Below are 20453 nucleotides of genomic sequence, written 5' to 3'. Positions count from 1 at the left end.
TTGAGGCAAAGAGTTGCACCACGCTTCAATTTGACAAAATTAGTTATCAATTTTTATAAACGTTAGCTTTCAAAGAATTAGTCTGCTATACTTTTTTTGCCAAGAATTACATAGAATTTATAGCTGAATTTTAGCAGTAGGTTTTAGTGGGTTTATTTTCAAATTTTAATTTTTTTAATTTACCTCCTAAATGTGGATTTCATATGTGAATATATTTTGGTGAGGATTTCAGCTTGGTTTTTTTCTTCATTGCTTATACTGTAAGATTTTCCTGTGACATTTGGTATTAATATAATGTCACAATAAAACATCCATTTTATATTAGTTGGGTAGATTCATATAGTTAAATTATTGTTAATGTGCAGTTTTCTACTGTAATCCTGGGTGTTTTCAGTAATTTACAGGTAAGATATGACTGACTTTTCTTGAAAAGTGTTATTGGTGGTTCGGAGGTTTCCTATCCCATAGGAAGTATTGAAAGCCACAGTTGCCGTTCTTTCCTAACATTTAGTAATTTCATCCTTCTTTAAAATGATCTTTAAAATCTTACATGGGTTTTTCCCTCTGTGTTTTAGTAAAATTTTAATACAAAATTATTTTATTTTCAGAAAAAACGCTAAGTATTATGAATATAATTTACTATGTTTGTGAGAAATTGTATTGTAATATTGATGATATTTCTGTCTAGAGCTCTTGCTGTTCCACACAATCAGATGTTTTTAGACCTCCTTCTCACCTCCTGTTAAGGGGAGCTTTGCTGCTGTTCTCCTAAGTATTCACAGATTATTTGTTTGTTCCATAATTCTCCATAGATATATATACTGGAACAATATTGTAGCTATCCTTACTGATTTTTTTGCCAAATGAGGGTTCAAGTAAAACACTCCTCACTAGACCCATGGTTTTCTGCTAAATATTTGGTACACTCCTACCAGCAAAATGTTTATCTGTTGTGAAGTGTTCCTGTTGTTATCTCCTATTTCTCATTCCTAAGATTTTGCATGTTTTCACATGGTTGGAGATTTTTGGAGAAAAATTGTTAAAAAAAAAAAAGTGCTTATATTATTTCTGATGGGCATAGGAAGAATAGTCCCCCTGTAAATGAAACTTTTTATCAATATCCCACACAGGCATTTGGCTCATCCAATAGAAAACTGAAGAAGTAAACACTTTATAATAAACATTAACATTTTAGTAAATTTATATTAACTACTGTACAGCTGTAAGCATCTGCGTTTGTTCTGAAATCTTTTCTCTTTGGACAGTCTTTTCATAATCTCAGTAGAGCCAAGAGGGAGGAGTAAGATTTTTGTCTATGGCTAGATTTTCATTATGGTTTTGCAAAGATGGAAAATTAATTGATGATAGCATAGGGCAAGAGAAGAGAGTTCCACTTACATTTTTGGATGAGTGAACAAATAGAACAAGGCATCAAGCAGTATCCAGCACTCATAGGATGAAAATTTCACAGAAAATCTGAAGTTCCATGTACTTTCACAATTTCAATAGCTGCAGACACATTTATAAAGCAAGATAAATACAGCCAAGTTTGTTTGTTTGTTGGTTTTGTTGTTGTTTTTTTTTAACTAGCCAAACCAGGTCACATGCTTTCTAGAAATAAATAATTTTCATGAAAAACTGAGTGAGCAGCAGATACTCATGTGGTAGCCTGCTTAATCATTCAACATGTAATAGATACACACTATAAACATTGTCATTCCTAGTATCCAAAGATTTGGATCATTCTTATGTATCAGCTTGAATTAGATCAACTGGACAATTTTTAGTTGAGTGTGTAGATCATTTTTGTACTTGCATAAGGAGTTTGAGGAAAATTGCTGACTATATAGGACTGCTTGGAAAGCAAAAAAGCAGATGAGAACCAACAGCCAACTGTGCTTGCAATACAACATAGCAACAGAAAAGAAAGCTTGAACAGTATTGGGCCATCTACTGAAAGACATGAAGGAAGTTAAGGTGATAGCTTCCTTCTACATAACTACCTTAGGAATATATATTGAACAAAAAGAGAACAAAAAAAGTCTTAACATCTTAACAGTGAAATCTTGTAACTTGGAAAGCTTTTTCAAATGTATTCACATAAGCTTGAAATAATACAAAATATTTTGGGAGGGAAATTGCTGCATCAAAATTGGATGCACTTACTGTCTATAGTCAGTATAGTTTCAACTTCCATCATTCTGTTTCCCTCTCCTTTTATGACTTGAACATACATGAGAAGATAGACTTCAGTTGGTTAAAAAAAAACAAACCAAAACATCCCCGAAACAACAACAAAAACTACTGTGGATGCATTAGAATAATTTAATAATGCGAAAAAATAGTAATTGAGCTTTAAATTTAAATTTTGATCCCTGTGTCTCTGTATGAAAAGAAAAAAAAAAAGTCATCCTTTACAAATCTGGATGACTGCATTCATGTCATCAGATCTTAAGAAACAACATGCAGCTCCAAAATTTATCACTAATTCATTGGAAGTCTAGCAAATTGAATCCAGGATCCTGTTTTATAATGAACTAGTACTTGAATAAAAGCAATTTGATAAAGTAGATAAATGATCTGAAGAAACAGTGTTAAATTCAAAAGGCAAACAAGTTTGATACTGAAGCAGAAATAACTGACTCTGTGAATGCAAGATGGGGAGTAGCTCACTAAGCAGCAGATCTATAGAAAAAGAATTTGGCGTTGGATCACAGAGTGAGTCAAAAATGTCCTGTCACTCTAGAAGGTAACTGTCTTCAGTTTCATTTTAGTTGTTTAGGTGTAACCTACCTAAGATACCAAGCAGAACTGCAAGGACTCTTAATGTGAGAGCCATCATTATTTCCCCCAAATGATACAACTGAAGTACTTTTTTCGGTTGTTTTACTAACCTTCTCCTGAGTAAATAGCACAGTCTTTATGTGAACAAAAACATGTATGTATGGAGAAAAGCAGACAAAACGGATCTGGACAAGTTTCAGTTTAGCGGTGCAGCTGTTTTAATGTTCCTCAGCCAAGACAGGAGTATTCTGTATACTAGACAATTTATACTTTTTTTTAACTAAAGCCTTGTTTTACTGCACAGGCTTCCTTGATGTCACTAGCAACATTAAAGATTATTTGAAATACTACATCTTACTAATGTTTAATATAAGTTAGATGTTATTTTCTCTAGAAAATACTAAAAGAACACAACTGATGTTTCTGATATTTTTTTTAAGATGTATCTGAATAATGTGGGATTATTGGGAAGAAATTTCAGGCTTTTAAAATCTGTTGTCCCTTGGGTTTGGTTGTTGGGTGGTTGGTTTTTTTTTTGTTGTTGGTTTGGTCTTTTTTTATCACAGTTCAGATTGCTATAGTGTTTGGTGCCAAAGTTCTGGAACATGTCCTCAATCTGTGCCGAGGTAACTATGACTTCCTGAAACAGCTTCCTGTCCCATTGCTCCTGTACATCATTTCCTTTCTGGAGCTTGAAGATACTGCCAGGCTTTCTCAAGTTTCACGCAGGTTTGAAACGGTAATAATAATTTTAAAAAAAATAATAATTTGTAAATTATTTTTAAATTGTTAGCTTTGCTGTGCATCATGTTGGGTTTCAGTCAACTCAACATAATCATCAATCTGTCTGCTTTTCTTAAAGTTTGAGACAATAAATTAATAATCTATATACAAACTGAATGGCTGGAATAAAAACTAAATCTTAGGCTGTTAAGCTGTACTTATCGTGCAAACTTTTGTTTCATATAATAAACACAATGATGCAGATAATTCCATTGTAATCCATGGTTGGGTGCTATGCACTACTGCCAGGGTTAAGTATTTGAAATGTAAAGCCTATGCTCTGCATTATGATTTATATTATTGCAGTGTCTAGAAACTTCAACGGCGGACAAGGATGCCCTTATGCTAGGCTCATTAACAAACAAAAAATCATTGCCATTCCTAGGAGGCTTACTTTTCAAGTCTTCAACAAAAGACAGGAGTGCAAGGAAAGAGATTTTTTTCTTCAAGATTTTTGTAGGCCTTGCAGCAAGGAACTTTAAGAAACACAGAAGAAGAAAGAGATGACATTATTCTTGCTTGCTTGGAAGCTCTTTCCAGCTGTCAGGAAAGTATGGGAAATAGTATGAATGTGTTGAATTTAAAGACTGAAAAACGGAAGTTGCCACTGTTGCCTGTGTCAGCTAAGGGTAGCCTCACATGCTGAGTGAGGGGTAACAAATAGGGAAGGAGACCTGGAAGTCCCAGGAGAATGAGGGCCAATCTGTTGGTACAGAAAGAGTAGTCACAGGGTAACGTAGGCTGTGTTGGAAAAGCCTTTGAGAGGTCATCTTCCAACTTCCTGGTCTGTGCAGGGTCAGTTAATTGGAGGGATGGGAAGATAATAGGTTCAGAGTTGTAATCTAGGAAGCTTATTTTTGTGGGTCTGAATACCTCAAAATTACATTTTCTGTTTGAGTCACAGCCTGAGAAAAGGCTGCTGCAGTAACTTGGGTGGCAGGGGGAAAAGGGGTTTAGCTTACGAAAAATAGGAAGAGAAGCATATTAAAGAGAAAGTAACTTGATTCTTATCCTTAGGGGTGCTGTAGGAGCCTAGAATGAAGCCTGTCAAGTTATGGGTTGTAAGATTACTGAAAATATAAGCAGTGGTGAGACCTTAGGAGGAAGATAAAAACAGCTTTAGTCATCTTGAGCCTGATGTGACAGCTAGATACCCTCAGACAGGCTTCGGAGAGATAGATTAACCTTTCAGTTTGGAGAACAGGACATGTCTCTGGTACAGAGTACATCTCCAGATTGTGTAAGGAAGAGATTACTCACAGGGTTTCTATTATTTTGAGGCTATATGGCCCAAGATTTCAAGGAAAGTTCTGTGGAAGACTGCTGACCGTGCAAGAGGACATGGCTATACTGCTGTTCCTGTGGTGTGCCTACAAAGACATTATAGATGCTTTACCAAGAGTGAGTTCAAGAGAGCCCAAGAAATAGGAGAATTGCAAAGAAAGCACAGGAGAATATGGTGAGATAGGAAAATAGAGCATGTCATGAATTTAGAGATGAAGGGCAGATGGAAGTAGATAAGCTTGCCGAGTTCTGGGCTTTATTTCAGTCTGAAGATAAAACAGTTGCTATTGTGACTGGGAAACAACAGTAGAAGATGAGAGAATAAAAGCAACTAAAGGAGGGGAAGAGAACTGGTAGAAGCAAGGTCAGGAAATTATTTATTAGTATATTTGGAATCTATCTGTCACTTGCAGAATGTGAGTGGAGTAGGATGAGCTACTGAGGAGGGCAGTAAACTTTTCATTAGTTTAACACAAAGCCTTGGATATTCTTGGATTTAAGGAAATTCTAGAAAGAATTGAGTTGCATAATAATAAAGGTAAGATTCTGGCACAACCTGTTACAACTAGTAATGCTGTGATCTCTTTCTGTCATTTCAGCAGTACTTTTAAGGAATTAGAAATTTCCCCAAACACTACGGATTTTCATTTCCAGACTAATTTATGTTTAGGCTGGAATGCTGCTGTCTGTGGAATTTTAAAATAGCATATTCAGATTTCCAAATAGGGAGAAATAGAACAGGCTCTGCACTCGGGACTGAAAAGTAGAGTGTGAAAGGCTCTGTATGTCCGATGCAATGCATCCTCGCAGGCTGAACTAGGCAAGTATCTTCATTTTGTACCCAAAGCGTGGCATTTCTCTGTAGTTCTGAGCATAAATCCTGCTCTCCAGAACATGCAGATGCTTCCAATATGAGTTTCAAAGTATTTTAGATTTTCACTAGGTGCTATTTTGAAGTATTGTAAAGAAGCTCCACTGGGGACACCACCTTTCGAGCACAGCGTGAGTTTCCCCAATACTTTTTCAGCAAACTGCTGGATTGCGATGTCTCCCAGCACCAGCTCAGGCTAGGGTGCGTGTAGTTTACTTTGCACACGTAGGTTTTGCACAAACGGGCGCAGCTGGAGCCGCCGAAGCGCCGCTGGCGGGGCCGCTGCCGGCAGGGGGAGGCAGGAGCCCGGCTGCCGGCCCCGCTCCCGGCCGCGATTCGGAAGCCATTGGCACGGAAAGAAACCGAATAGTGACAGTTACTATCTGTCTTCTTTCTGGGTTTTGGATTTTTTTATGGAACACTGTCTCCGGAAATGCAAACGTATGATGCGAAAAACCAGTCTCCACCATTTTTAACTTAATGGTGTCCATTTTTCATAGGAACCGAATGGTGAGAGGCAGAGCACAAGCAGAATACTAAAGAAAACTAAAAATGCATATTTTCATTTCAGGATTTCTACAGCAATTTTGTCCCAATAAACCCTGCTTTTTTTTTTTTCTTTTCTAAAATATGCTAGCATGTTGTGTGTGCCTGCAGTATTTACTCTCACAATTCAAGAACAACAAAAATAGGACTGCACATGCCCTCATACAGCTTTGCTGCACTCGGTGTATTAAATACTTTAAGGTATCCAGCTATATCAGCAGTGTGTGACAGGAGTTACACCAGGACTTTTGCTTTTCTATTTCTGTTACTACTGTGACAAATGTACCAGCCACTTGCATTGGAATAATCTAGTACAACTCCACTTAGGTCCCTGCAATTACACACCTAGAAAAGCGGAACCTTTGGGGGGAAGAATCAGTGTTACTGCACTCTGGTGTAACTTGCAGTGAATGGCCAGATAATATACAATGACACCAAGTATGTTCCTAACTGATTTCTTTTCTTGTGGTGGTTCTGTCATTAATAAATAATTTTTTTTCTTCCTGTTTATAATGCAGTATTTGCACCTGATTCTGTTTATGGAGTCTTCCTGAAAGAGAAGCATCTCCTGAGAAATGGGCTTAATCCTTACAGTGCTTCTGAAACCTTCCTAAAATTGTATTTCTGATGTAAGTCCAAAGGCAATTTTCTGCTTTTACTTACCTTAAAAACAGATTTGTATTTGTGATGCATTTTCTACATCCTGACAAGTTCTTTGGCGTAATCTTACACAGTGTCATTGATTTCAGTGGGGCTGTATGAGTCGCATAGCAAGAGAGTATGTGGCATTACAGCTGCTTTTAGTGCAGCAGAAAGGCATTTGATATCATACCAAAAGAAGCTTCTCCAATTTTTCACAGAACATGTGATACCTTGCAGTGGCAACACTGGGCAAAACTTCTGTTTATGTCGTTGTGAGTTTTAACTAATATTGCATTTTTCGAGATAGGTGGGCAGCTTGCGCTGCAAGTGACCTTCATTCAAGGCGTCTGTGTTGTCTAAATACATTTTGTGTAGTAAAATAATCAGCAATGAGTAAGCCAAATTATGATTTTAAGCCTCTAGTTTCTTTTACAACTAGATATGTGACAGTCATGTCCTATGACAAAATATTGTGGAGAACTTGTGTGACACAACTACACCTGAAATGAAAGAACTTGCACAGGAAATGGGCTGGAAACAATTTTTTTTTTTTTTCACAAACAGACTAGGTACAGCTGCAGCTCCAAAGGAGGACACAGAAACGAGATCCTCAGAACAAAAAACTAACTGAATAAAGATGCATTTTTCATTGAAGCGGTTGTTGTAGTTTTCAGGTCAGACATAGGGACTTTTCTTCTTTTCTTCTTTACTACGGAAAGCAAATTATTTTAAGGATTGAAAGAGGAAAAACAAAGTGTGTCTTACTAGGAGCAGCATGTAAATAACACAATGTTAATATATTGGGCATCCTGAAATTCTCTTATATTCAGCATAGTTACTAGCAATAGAAGAGGTTGTGGCTTCTTTGTACGTCTTCGTTCTGACTTTGCTTTGTATACATGCTATACATGCTCCATGTCTTATATCTGATGCTGTGGCGTTGTCATTTTTACCTATATAGAAAACCATCTATTATTTCTTACTACAAAATTTGCTGATGAATGCTGAGGTTCTTGCTGTCCACCACGGTTAACTTGCAGTGTTTATGTAGCTGGTTCCAGAGTTTGATGTGTGTTACAATATTTAAAATAATCTAAACTTCAAGCAAATAATAATGTTGTCACCAGGAAGAAACTTCTTTGGTGACTGAGGGTGTGGATCAAATGATCATCCTTGTCTTCAACAATCCATCAAAATCATGTTTGAGGCAGAATGGTATATGGGCACAATTTCTCCTTGATGTTGCTGATGTTTTGAAACAAACCGATTTCCATTGTTTGAGTTGTATATTTGACTATCTTATGAGACTGTAACAATGGTTACTGAAGTGTTGTAAGATGAAGGCAGTTCTTACTGACATGACTGAGTTGCTCCAACAATAAACTTCAGTGATTAAGAGGCCAAATATTATTACTCTGAAAGTACCAGTTGATTAATACATCATATGCCATTGACTAGCCTTAAGACCCGAGTATTAAAAGCAGTGATTGCAGTTTGGATATAATAGTGTATTATTTGAAAAGTGTGTTAGGTTTGCAATTTTTTTAACGTGCCAAGTGTTAAACTTGAATTTTATAAACTGAGTAAAAACTATTAATACAGGGTTCTTATATCATTCTGTTTTAAGAATTAAAATACTGCCTTATAAAGAAAATGTTTGCTAATTGAGATCAAGAATATTTTGTTCTACAACTATATACTAATATTCTTGAAGCATTTGGTGATTGTAGATCTTTAGATAGAATAAACACTTAAGTATATTCTGCCCTCTTTGTAACTTTCCTTTTAGGACCTTTTAGGACAAATACAGATTTCATGATGTGCATAAAATACTGTATTCATAATATTTCTGTTCTGTGTAGTTAAACACTATAAAATGTAATTTTGCTTTAGAGACATGATTTTAAGAACTACAGTATGTGAGCAGAGCTAGTAACAGACCCTCTTTTCTCATATCTGTCAGTCTACCACCAATTAATTTTTTTCTTAGCTTGTGCTCTCAGAATAGATTTAGGCAGTTTCAGATTAGGAAACTAGAACCCATGCTAGCCAATATGGACTCAGTGAATATTAATTTAAAATCATAATTCAACTCAATTTTGTCAGCCCACCATTCCTTCTCCTCGATCAACCATGTACCTGTCCCTTCTGTTACAAGAAGTAAGCACAATAGTTTTGAAGGAGAACCTTCATTTTTAAGCTTGAAAAAAATGAACTTAATTTGTAAATGAACAGAAAATGAAATGTTGGGTAATGTACGTTTATTCCCATCATATGGCCCAGTAAGGACTTCTATAGAAAGACATATTGCAGATAAGTGAACAACATATTATTCATTAATGTACAAATAAAGTTGATTTTAAAAAAAAGAACAAGTAAAGGATATATATCTTTCAAAAAGAAAAAAAGGAAATTGAGGGAAATCATCCTTTCAAGATATATATATATATGTTTCACCAATAAAAGACAGCTCAGTTAAAATAAGCTAGCAGCAGCACTCACACTAAAAAGACGTTAAACCTGTAACAAAAGAACTGATGTGAAAGTGTAGTTTACATGAACGTTTTCTCCAAAACAAAAGCTGATTTTAAGAAATTACTGACTGCATGTTCACACCGTGTGTTGCAGTTCCCTGCCACCTCAGTTGTTTTAATATGAATTTTAAAAGCCATAAATAACTATTCTATATGAATGAAATAATCTAAATCTTAAAGTAGTTTGGGGTTTTCTTAAGGTTTTCTTTTTTAACTTGGCTTATTTCAGTGATCTATTTTAAAGTATGTTGCTGCCAACAGTTGTAGAAGTGCGAAACTAAGAAGCTGGTGAATTGCATTATAGAACACTAAGAGTTGCAGTTCAGAACTTTTTTTTAACCAACCCTGCGGCTATAAAAAATATCTGTATAATGATATCATTGCATGCTGAACTGTTTCCCAGTATTTACTCAATATAACTGAATAGTATTAATTTTTTTTAAAGAATTTCAGCAGCCTGTATCAGTATTAAACTAAGAACCTGATCCGTCATGACAAAACTTTCATAAAGCTAGCAGGAAAAAAACCTATAGTGACTTTTATTTGATAGGAAAATTACCATCAGACTTGCCTCTCAAGGCTGAAAAAGTTATGTCTTGTATACCATACAAAACATTCTGCATTGATTACCAGGCACTTAGCATTGTTTAAGAAAATTTATTTGAATATTTTGAATGGTCTTTAGTTCTTCCATGCTCTGAATTATCTAATTCTCTAGTGAATAAGTATCTCAAATGTGACCAGTCTTAAATAGTCCATGGCGTACATTATAAGCAGCAACACGACTGCTCATTATGTGACAGTTTTTATTACTAAATTAAGTGTAACAAGATGTACTGTGCTGTAGTCCAGTTCTTTCTAAAACTCTATTTGGCCAATTTTCTAATTGGCCAACTCATTTCTTTAGTACTGTTTACTTGACAAACAAGTCCTATGCAGGGAGTCAATGGCAATGTTACAAAGTTCTACAATACCTCTAATCAGGTGAAGCAGCCAGAAGCTTCAGACCATTTCTGGAAACATTTTCCAGCCTGTGAATAACAGTAATATTTTCCGTATGTTGCCTGTTTCTGGTTTTATGTTAGTCTTACTTCAGGTGCATTCAGTGTCACAGCATTTGTAATGTTAGCCTATGTATTGAGGATGGCTGCCTTATGCAGTTGATACTTTTAAAAAATAAACTAAAAAAATCCTTTATGTAGAGAGTAGTTTCAGAAAAATCTTAGAACTTTTCTTTAGTTTTGCATCACAGAAATAGTTATTTTAATACACTGAATTAATCAAATTATTGTACTAGCATCTCAACAGTACAATCATTTTAGCATACTCAGTAACTAACCTTTTTTCAGACCAAATACATAGTAGGAAGGCCTTTTATAAATCATTCGTATACTGATCAAATTCTCTTGTAGAACTAGTATAAATCTGGAACAACTGCACTGCAGTCAATGGAGTTTCACCAATGGGTAGTGGTGACAAGTTAGAAGAGAAGCAAGGATAAAGGCTCCTAGCATTATTCCAATTCTAAAAGACTAGCAGGGTGCTTTTAATTGCTGCATTTGTTAGTTCTAAAGTAAAAGATCTTCACTCATTTTAAAAGCGTATTTCTAATAATTTATTAGCATTTTGGAGCATAATTGCTTTTCACTTAAGTACAGCTCAGTGTGGTTGGTTCCATAAGAAAAACAGCTTCATACTGTCATACAATAGAAACATGAAAAAAAAAAAAAATCTGTAAAAAAATTTCTGGAATTTGTTCTATCCTTGTGCTTCTTCCGTAGATTTTTCACTTGGTTGTTTCTTTTGAATACAAGGTTGTATAAGTAAAAATAATATTCCCACCATGTACAGTAAGCCAGATATGTAAAAAGAAAAATCGTATTTCTGTGTGATGTCATAGATCCAACCTGCAAAATAAGGACAAAACATGTTTGTTACAAAGGTTGACAACAAGGTGCATTGCATGGGAAAATATGAAAAATGCTGCACATTTCTCCCGTGACATTTCAGTCAAATCCATAGATGTTTTGTGGAGAAAAAAAAAAAAAAAAGGTGGTGACTGTCTCCTCCTCTGGATGCTACAAATGGAAATTTATTAACAAAATCTCTTGTTCATTCACCAAAACCAGTGCAAAACCTGTCCCCTCATTTAAGTATTATGGAAGTCTTAAAATGGGACTCTAGCTATGTGCCATCCTCAGAAGCCAAGCAACTTTCTCTCTAAAACTGTACATTTTTCAAACAAGTTATCATAGGTCTGGCTTTAAAACAGACATTTTGAAATCCCAAACCAATTAGTTCTTCCACCCTACTATTTGTAAAATGCCCGATACTGCAGGCTAGTTCAAATGCTGTGTCTTTTGCAAGCAAACACATTCTCAGTAGCTTTCTCGAAGAGCCTCATATTGATAAAAGCCTTTTCAAGAGATATAATCTCAGTTCTGCAGTGACTCTCATTCCAACCTTAATTCCTTTGCAAAAATACATTAAAGTTACTCCAGAAAGGTTTGAGAACGCAAAATAGCAAAATTCCCTCATGGTATGCTGGTTGCATTGCAATGTAACCTCAAGATCTGTACCCTTTTTTACATCAACTAATTGCATCCTGTTTGCTTTGTTACTAATGACCCAAATACAAAGACATATTCAGCACCGACTGAGAGGTGCTAAAAGAATATATGGTGCTGCTTTTCAAAGGGTACTGAATAAGCTTTCTTATAAATCCTGTTGGCTCACTCAATAGTGTGCATATACTACACAAAACACATAAAAATAGGTTAAACCCTTCTCATTTTAAAAAAGCGTATGATTGTATTTTAAGGAAACATACCATTCGAAAGATAGATTGTAATAGCTTTGGCATTCTTTGCAAGGATTGTAATTTGTAGTGTGTGAATAGTGAGCTGGTACCCAGTGGATGTGATCTATAAATTGTAAATCGATTAATGTGAAGCTGGATGTTATGGTCCATTCTGGAGCAGCTGTAATTTTGTTACTTACACATGCTTATAACGTAAGAAAGCATAATAATATAACAAGTCACACAGTTTTTATACAAACATCTGTTGGTTAGCAATTTGAACTTTTTACCTGCAAAGGGTGGTCCAAACAATGCAGATATTCCGTTGGCACAAATGATGATGCCATAGGCATTTGCAAGGTGTTTAGTTCCAACCAAATCTTCAGTCACAACAGGCATTAGAGAAAAATAGCCACTAGAAAATCCTATTAGAGCACAAACCACAGCCAGGCTAATGTATGTTTGCATTAGTGGCAAAGTAAGAATGCAGGTGACCAGCGTAAAGTTAGCCATGAGGAAGACATTCCACGTGCTGATGCACGGGAGATCAGAAATGATTCCAAGGATCACTTTACCAAAAATATGAACAATGGCTATAATGGATGTCAAAGGAAATATATTGTTCTGACTAGATAAGTTATACTGCTTGACTATTTCTGGAAGATGAATAAAGGGAATGACAAAGCTGCTATAGGCAAACAAAGCCCAAATTATAAAGGCCACAAATACTCTATTGGTAAACAGTGATGCAGCTCCAAAGTAGCTGGAGTACCATATTGCAAAGCCCTTCCTGACTGTAACCGTCAGCTGGCTCACTGTCTTAAGAATGCGCAGTCCATACATACTCCTTCCACTTCCAGATTTACCTCCAATTTCTATGTGCTGAACACTGTCAAGCACTTCTTCATTTGTTGCCTCTTCTTTTTTTTCTGGTTCTTCACTGAGGACTCCATTGGATTTTATAGTCTCTGCAGAACGGGACAGAGCTTTTGCCTGATTATCTTCACTGTTACTTCTCACACCATATTTTTCGCTAACCATGTCTTTGGGAGAGAGTGGTCTCATAAGCGCCCCACAGACACAAAGGTTCAGAGAGATGGCACCCTGGATGAACATGGCATTCCTCCACCCAAATTCGATGCAGAGGTACTTCAGTAAGGCAGTCATTAGGAAGGCTCCAAACCCTGTTCCCGTGGTACTGAGTCCTTGCGCAAGTGCTCTTCTCTTCTGAAAATACTGCCCTACCATGACCACCGCAGGCAGATAAACCATGCCACTTCCAGCGCCTATGAAAACAAAAACCGAAATCAATCTGCACATTTGCCAACAACATAAAAAGTGTGAAAAACATATCAGTTTTATTCCTAACTTTTGCATGAGCATAATGGTAAAACTGAGAATAAATATTTAATTCTCATGTTAGGTTTCATTTCTGTCTTGCAGTGTTTTCCAAAATTTGCAATCCTCATTCCTGTGAGAATACAATACTGCTGTTTAACTGCTGGGAAAACTGAAATACATGGAAGATAAAACCTTTACCTCAGTTTAGCATGGTACTGCTGGAAAGTCCCAAACATCCCATGATAAATCAGTGACACCTAATATGAGGACAAACATAAAACAAACTCTGTTTTGAAATATCTGCATTTATAATACTTGCATCTGATTGTATCAGTGACCAGAAATTGCTTAGTGGGCATATCTTATTGCTTTTGCCTGAGTTCACCAGCAACACGTTTCAGGAGTCAGCACAGGGTAGGTTAGCTGGGTGGTGGGACCTTGGGTGGCTTCCAGGTTTCTCTTTGGGCACTCCAGGGAAGTCCAGGGAGGGCCACACAGTAGCTGCACAGGCATATTCTTAAAGAGGAACATCTCTATAGTTCTGTAGAAAATCCCTCAGCTGTAGTTAAACCCCAGGGTATTAATGGTACCTGTTTCAAGCAGAAAGCGTTAAGACTTGTGCAAACACACCATTAAAGGTAACAGTTGCCCATTTTTTCTCACAACGAATTCCTGACAGAGGGGATTTGGACTGGAAGAGGTGTATCCAGAAGATGCTTCAAAATTCACTGTGATTGTACTTTAGAAAAGCGTTTGGGGCTTAAGTTTTCCTAAATAGCTGATAACACAGCCGTATGCAGGTGCAGCACCATCTAGCTACAGCTAGACCAGAGAAAGAGTAGTTCTTCCAGCAAAGCCTGAAAAAAGCACCTCAGCACCACGGCAGTGTAGTGGTCAGAACTGACCTGTTTTGTCTGTTAGAAATATTTATTTCTTTGCTACACAAATACCTGACCAGGTTTTTATTTTGCACAAGGTCTCCCTCCCCAGCGGCAGCCACAAACACCAAGGCCATCTCTCGGCCCCCCAGCCGACCGCCTGCCTCAGCCCAGCCTGCCTCGCCGCTGTGAGGGAGCAGCCCACGCTCCCGCTTGCATGAAGTGCTCACGGCCCCCGCCTGCGCATCCCAAGAAATAAAGAAGTTTTCTGTATTTTAGCTTATCTTCTCATTCTGCGGAATTAACACAGAAGGTAGTTAACTCGTGAAAGGCACAGCACCTTCACAGGCACGTCAGGGCCACAGGCCTCTCCACTCCTTTCCCTCACAGAGCCGTCACCCCCGCAGCCAGGCCCGCAGGGACTCCAGCAGCTACAGGCGCCCACCCCAGGGCTCCCCTGGCCAGGTGAGTGGGGAGAAGGGTCCCCTGCCTTGCCATGGCTGCTGCAGGGTGCAGAGCTTGCACAGCTGGGCCTGAGCTGTCCCCCAGGAGGTGAGGGGACAAGGCTGCAGGGAGCTGGGGCAGGGGAACCATGCTGAGGCGGGGCGCACGTTGGGGATGGGAGCTGAGGCGGCGGGGTGGCCACGGCCAGGGGCAAGGTGGGGATCCTGGGGACATCCCATGTGAGGGCATCTGACACGGCAGTCACTCACGGGGAGCCCCGGAGCCATAAGTGAGCCCACAAGCACTGTGTGCAGGCTCACAGGTGGTCACAGCAGGAGGTGGCCGCTGTTAAGTGAACATCTAGCAGCCATGAGAACATGAAAACAACTTCCCTGAGGTGATGGTGAGTGAGGTGACCATGAGCGAGGGGATGGGAGTAGACAGGGACTGAAATGATGGGTGAGTGAGAAGATCAGGAGTGTGGGGTTGGCGAGCAAGGGGATGGCGGGCAAGGGGATGGGGAATGGAGTCTCATGGAGATGGAAAAAACATCTCAGGCATCGCTACACTGGTTTTCTGACCAGAATTACTCTGGCAACATCTCACTTCTCCACCTCATGCAGAAATCTGCCTCAGATTTTTTTCTGAAAATGTGGTTTTCACCCCTCTTTAAATTCTCTGTATAATCTCTGCCTTTTTGTCTGGTATTTTGTGTATGTTCTTTTCTGAAAAGCAGCAAGGGCTGAGAGAGTGTGGGGATTCCTGTCTGCTTGATTATATTTAATATATATATATGGAACAGAAATTCCAAAAAAGACAGAACCCTGCCTGTAATTATTGTTTTTGTTCAGGAATTTACAACATTACTGAAATCTGTGGTATGGTGGTACAAAGAGCCATCACAGTGATCCTTGCTTTTCAGTGATCAATGTTTTTCCACACAGAGAGCTAGAAAAAAACATCATGTACAGAAATTCTGCAGATTTCTATGAAACTCTGTGAAAGAATAGTTTGAGGGAATGGAGGGTACTGAAGCTATTATTAGTATTGCAAACAATTCATTTTTTTCGTAATGCTTCTGTCACCTATAACAGATACCATGCTTCATTTGCAAACATAACTGGCCTTGTTATCCGTGGACTGAATAATATTTCAAAGCCCCTTGAATTGCTCAGTGTTGCTCATAATAATTAAAGGCCAAATTTCGTATTTCTTACTTGGATCGCTTGAACATTTGTTTCATATCTATTAACAGTATCTCTTTCCAGAAACGAACAGTGAATAAATTGAAGTAGTGCTTTAAGTAGAGAATACTGGGTTCTTCTACATAACTTTCTTGAAGTAACTAATTTTTTTCACAAAGAAGCCACATTTTGCTAGAAACTGAGCATTCAGGCACAAGGGATCTGTTGGTTTTCAAGAAAGATGCCTGAACACCCATGCCTTTTCATATTTTGATCGGGCCCTTACACATGTCAAAATGCTTTCTAGAGACCTAATTCCAATAAAAATGAGAATATATTACTTCTTTCAGTGATTTTGATTGTAAAAAAATGTGGCAAAAATAGTTGCTATTTATTAGTGGTTGTTGCTGTAATCTGAATATCCTTCATTAGAAACTGAAATATATATGAAATACAGCTACGTGCATGGTCCTAACTGAGGCTAGGATCGAGTTAATTTTCTTCATAGTAGCTCATGTGTGCTGTGTTTTAGACCTGTGACCCGAACACCACTGATAACACAGGCATGTTTTAGCTGCTTCTAGACAGTGCTTGCACAGCATCAAGGCCTCTTCTGTTTCTCACATGGCCCAGCCAGTGAGTTGGCTGGGGGTGCAGAAGAAGCTGAGAGGGGATACAGTGTGACAGGTGACCCCAACTGACCAAAGGGACATCCCATACCGTATGATGTCATGCTCAGCAATAAAACTGGGGGAAAGAAGGAGGAAGGGAGGACATTCAGAGCTGTGGCATTTGTCTTCTCAAGTAACGGTTACACATGATGAAGCCCTGCTCTACAGAAAATGGCTAAACATCTGCCTGCCCATGGGAAATAGCAAATTAATTCCTTATTTTGCTTTGCTTGTGCATGCAGCTTTTGCTTTACCTATTTAACTGTTTTTATCTCACTTTTACCTTTCTGATTCTCTCCCCCATGACACTGCAGGACAGTAAGAAAGCAGCTGTGTGTGGCTTAGCTACCTACCACTAGCAACTCCCAACACCCTTTAAAATGGGTTTTGAAGCAGTACATAGTTATCATAATCTGGTATTTTATTAATATGGAGCAACTCCTGTAGAGAACACTTACTGTTTCTTCCTGCGTTAGAGAGGAGTTAGCTAGATATATAATTCAACAGTGTTTCCACGTCTTTAAATTCCACTGTTAAAGTTTGGATTACACTAATTCTTCCAATTAAAAATGTCCTCTAATACATTCACCTGGGAGAAACTGATAAAAATACCGTCTTCAACATGGCAGATTTACATGACAACAGAAGTTATTGGGCCCAATCCACTGAGTAAATAAATAAGTATTCTCAAAAGGTAACAGGCTGCAAAGAGTGTGTAAGAGAAGCTGGAATAACTTTACAGTCTAACTTCCCTCTTTACTCACCCAGATAACCTTCAAAGCAATCAAAAGTAACTGAAAAAAACTTTCAAACCTTAGTACAGCTCTTACCAGCTGTCACTCCAAATGTAAGGAAGAGGTAGTGCACATTGGAGGCATAGGCACTCAGTATCCAACCTAGGGCATTCATTATCCCTCCAATCATAGCTGTCTTGCGGCACCCACACATGCTGATGAATAAACCAATGAAAGGACCTGTTAAAATATATGAAAAAAATGATGAAATTATTCATTTAATTCTCTGTACTCTTTAATAGTTATTCACATGAAGAGTCTTAACATTTTAAACAAAACATTAAACGTCAGGCTACTCATGCTATTCAGTTTATTTTCCCTATTACTGCTCAAAATTGTGGAAAGAAAAATTCAACCAGCTGACCAAATACCAGCAGAACCTAAAATCAAGGTTTCCCCACAAAGAAGGGATAGTTTAAAAAAAGAAACTGAAACCGTTATTCCCAATATCAATGATGTGTGTGGGCAAGCCTTTTTCACAAGTAACGAGAAAGCAAACATTTTATTTTGTTTTCAGTGGAGTATTTTAGGCAGACCTAAACACAACTTCTTCAATCTTAATTTAGGGAGAGATACATACACATATACACATATACACACAAACATACCCCTCCAGATATTATTTTGGGTTGATCCAAACACAACTTAAAAAATAATTTTTTGTTCAGCTGCCAAACTGAAATATAAACTGTCTAAATTCAACATTTTCTCCTCCCAGATAGAGTACGGGGAGGACCACAAGCTTCACAGATCATGTGTTTTCTTAATTCTAGTGAGACCTTGAAGTCACAGTCATCCTTTCCTGCTCATGCTGTCTCCTGGAGTAATTGTCTTCTCTATCATCTTCCCTGTTGTTCCCTCTCTCCCTCTAACTTGTAAAATATGTCCTTGTGACCTTAAAAAGGCAACTCAGGAGAACTTGGGCAGCCCTGCTAATAAAATGGAAAACTGTAAGAAAATACTTGAGGGATGAATGGCAAACATATTCTAAAAATCTATGTAGTTTTGAAATAAATTATGCTGGAACATACCAACAATAAGTGTAATGCCCATGCTGAGGGAGCTAACCCATGCTGTTAAGCCACGACTTTGATTAAACTCTTCAAGCCATTCCATGTTGAGTATTCCAAGGGCCATCTGGGACCCCATGATAAGTATGTGCACAAGGAAAGAGGAAAGTACAATCATCCAAGCCCATCCTCCATCGATGTTTGGATTAGGCTTAATTGGCTTACTTCCAACTTTTGAGTCATCTCCAAAATCATATCCAATATCTTCTCGACTAGCATACATTTTCTCCACAGTATTCTGAAACAAATGCAGTAAATACCTTCAAAATACATAAAGAATGATCAGATTTTGTAGTTTGGTTATAGTGAACAGCATAAATCACTACCATATTTCACCACTGTGGTTTAGTGCAGTTGTAAAGTGCATACTGGGGTTTCATTGTGCAAATGTAAAATGCTTAGAAAAATTTCTTTGTGTACCTTAATATCATGGCTGTCTGTGCAGGGGTATTTACAGGTTGACAGTAGACTGCATTATTTCCATTACTGTACACTTTAACTTACTTTTAGGTGGCTGAGAGCACTTACTCTTCATGGGTTCACTGTGGTCACAAAAAAAAGACTGGTCTCTCTCTGTATATTCCTTGTCTGTATCACCTTCTGCTGTCCCAGTAAGATTATGTGCCTTTGTTTTCAAGTTGATAAAGCTTGGAATAAAAAAAGGAAATCCTGAAGAGGCAGGTAGATGAAGTTACCATATCCTTTCAGAGGAAACCAGTTTTGGATATATTTTTTCCTTAGCAGTGGAAGAAAAAGAGTGAAGGCAGAGAAAGATAAAGATTTAAGGTTCTTGGTTTTCAAAATGCTTTGCTTACACAAATTACAACAAGGGGATTGTTACTACCTCTCTGGCAAGCTTTTTATTACAGTGAACTTGACAAACAGTTTGCTATTATGTTTTCAGTCTCCATACGATTAATCTATACAATCCTACTAAAACCAAAGAATTCTTCCAAACTAATGTCAATGCCTATCAGAATCAAACCGAGTGGCAGAGTTACGTGCATAGGTATACGCAGGATCAGGACATAATAGCTTAATTTGATTGCTGCGATTTTTTCTATTGTTACTCTAAGTGAAGATTGCAACACAATGTGAAAATAACTTTAAAGCCATTTTTAATTGATTAACAGGCAAGGTGCAGAACCCAGTCTTCCCTCCATCTGATTTCTGCTGCAACATATTGAAATGTTACCCAACGGTGGAGCACCACATAGGTTTCCATGGAGACTAGAAATGTAATGATACAAATTACCAGAGATGGTAATTTTTTGTCTTCTTTTCTTCTCCAGAAAATAAAAAGAGCCATCAGCTTCACAACAATCAAAGGAAAGAAGAATTTTATCAAAAATTGTTTTAAAAAGCTCCTTATGTATTCTGTGAGCCCTCAGAAGGTGTGCCTCAGGGCTAGCTCCTCACTACTGAAAACTGGCAGTGAATGCAGAATATAGTATCAAGTTTGTCATAGATGGATACCCTTTATGGACCCAGTTGTCATAGCCCTAACTTGGCCATTGAAGGCACTGGTGACACAGTGAGGAAGAACAAGAACTGCGCACTAATACTTGCCACACAAGCAGGTAAACTGGGACCAGCTGATGAGTCCGCACCTGGGTGCCAGTGGGAACATATACTGAAATGACTTACTGGCTTTTTCTTTGCCAGTCAAGAGGCAGAGAGAAAAGGGGATTATGCTTAGAGGTCTTTCTAGAGGTCCTGCAGGGTGTTTGAGGCAGGAGGGGTAGCAGGGGAACAAGTCAGAGCCAGGCGGTGGTGCAGACTTTTTTTCTGAACTTAAGAGGACAGCCTGGGACAGCCTTAGTTAAA

At 38.0% G+C, this 20453-nt stretch overlaps 1 protein-coding gene across 2 annotated transcripts; it reads right to left on the bottom strand.

Moving 5' to 3' along the window:
* Nucleotides 1-11087: 11087 nt before the first annotated feature.
* Nucleotides 11088-19919, bottom strand: SLC16A14 (solute carrier family 16 member 14). 2 transcript variants are annotated; one of them, XM_056359057.1, is made up of 5 exons: nt 19155-19919; nt 18588-18864; nt 17593-17736; nt 12535-13530; nt 11088-11351 (listed from the first exon to the last, which is right to left on the bottom strand). In XM_056359057.1, exons 2-5 carry the CDS (start codon nt 18847-18849, stop codon nt 11203-11205), a joined length of 1551 nt encoding a protein of 516 aa, XP_056215032.1. In that variant the 5' UTR covers nt 18850-18864; nt 19155-19919; the 3' UTR covers nt 11088-11202. The 2 variants fall into 2 exon arrangements, with proteins under 2 accessions (XP_056215032.1, XP_056215031.1); XM_056359056.1 differs by having other exon boundaries at nt 18588-19919.
* Nucleotides 19920-20453: the final 534 nt, after the last annotated feature.

The sequence above is a fragment of the Falco biarmicus genome, chromosome 13, assembly GCF_023638135.1.
Source record: "Falco biarmicus isolate bFalBia1 chromosome 13, bFalBia1.pri, whole genome shotgun sequence".
NCBI classification, from domain to species: Eukaryota; Metazoa; Chordata; class Aves; order Falconiformes; family Falconidae; genus Falco; species Falco biarmicus.
Note: the sequence above shows the minus strand (reverse complement) of the source record. Positions and strands in the feature narration are given on the sequence as shown.

What these genes read in the sequence shown, in the direction of transcription:
- SLC16A14 (XM_056359056.1), bottom strand. Translation starts at nt 18,849, where the DNA reads ATGTATGCTAGTCGAGAAGATATTGGATATGATTTTGGAGATGACTCA. An exon ending in GGGCATTACACTTATTGTTG is followed by an intron (nt 17,737 to 18,587) that starts GTATGTTCCAGC and finishes ATATTTTAACAG; the next exon opens with GTCCTTTCATTGGTTTATTC. An exon ending in GTTTGGACCACCCTTTGCAG is followed by an intron (nt 11,352 to 12,534) that starts GTAAAAAGTTCA and finishes CTTATTTTGCAG; the next exon opens with GTTGGATCTATGACATCACA.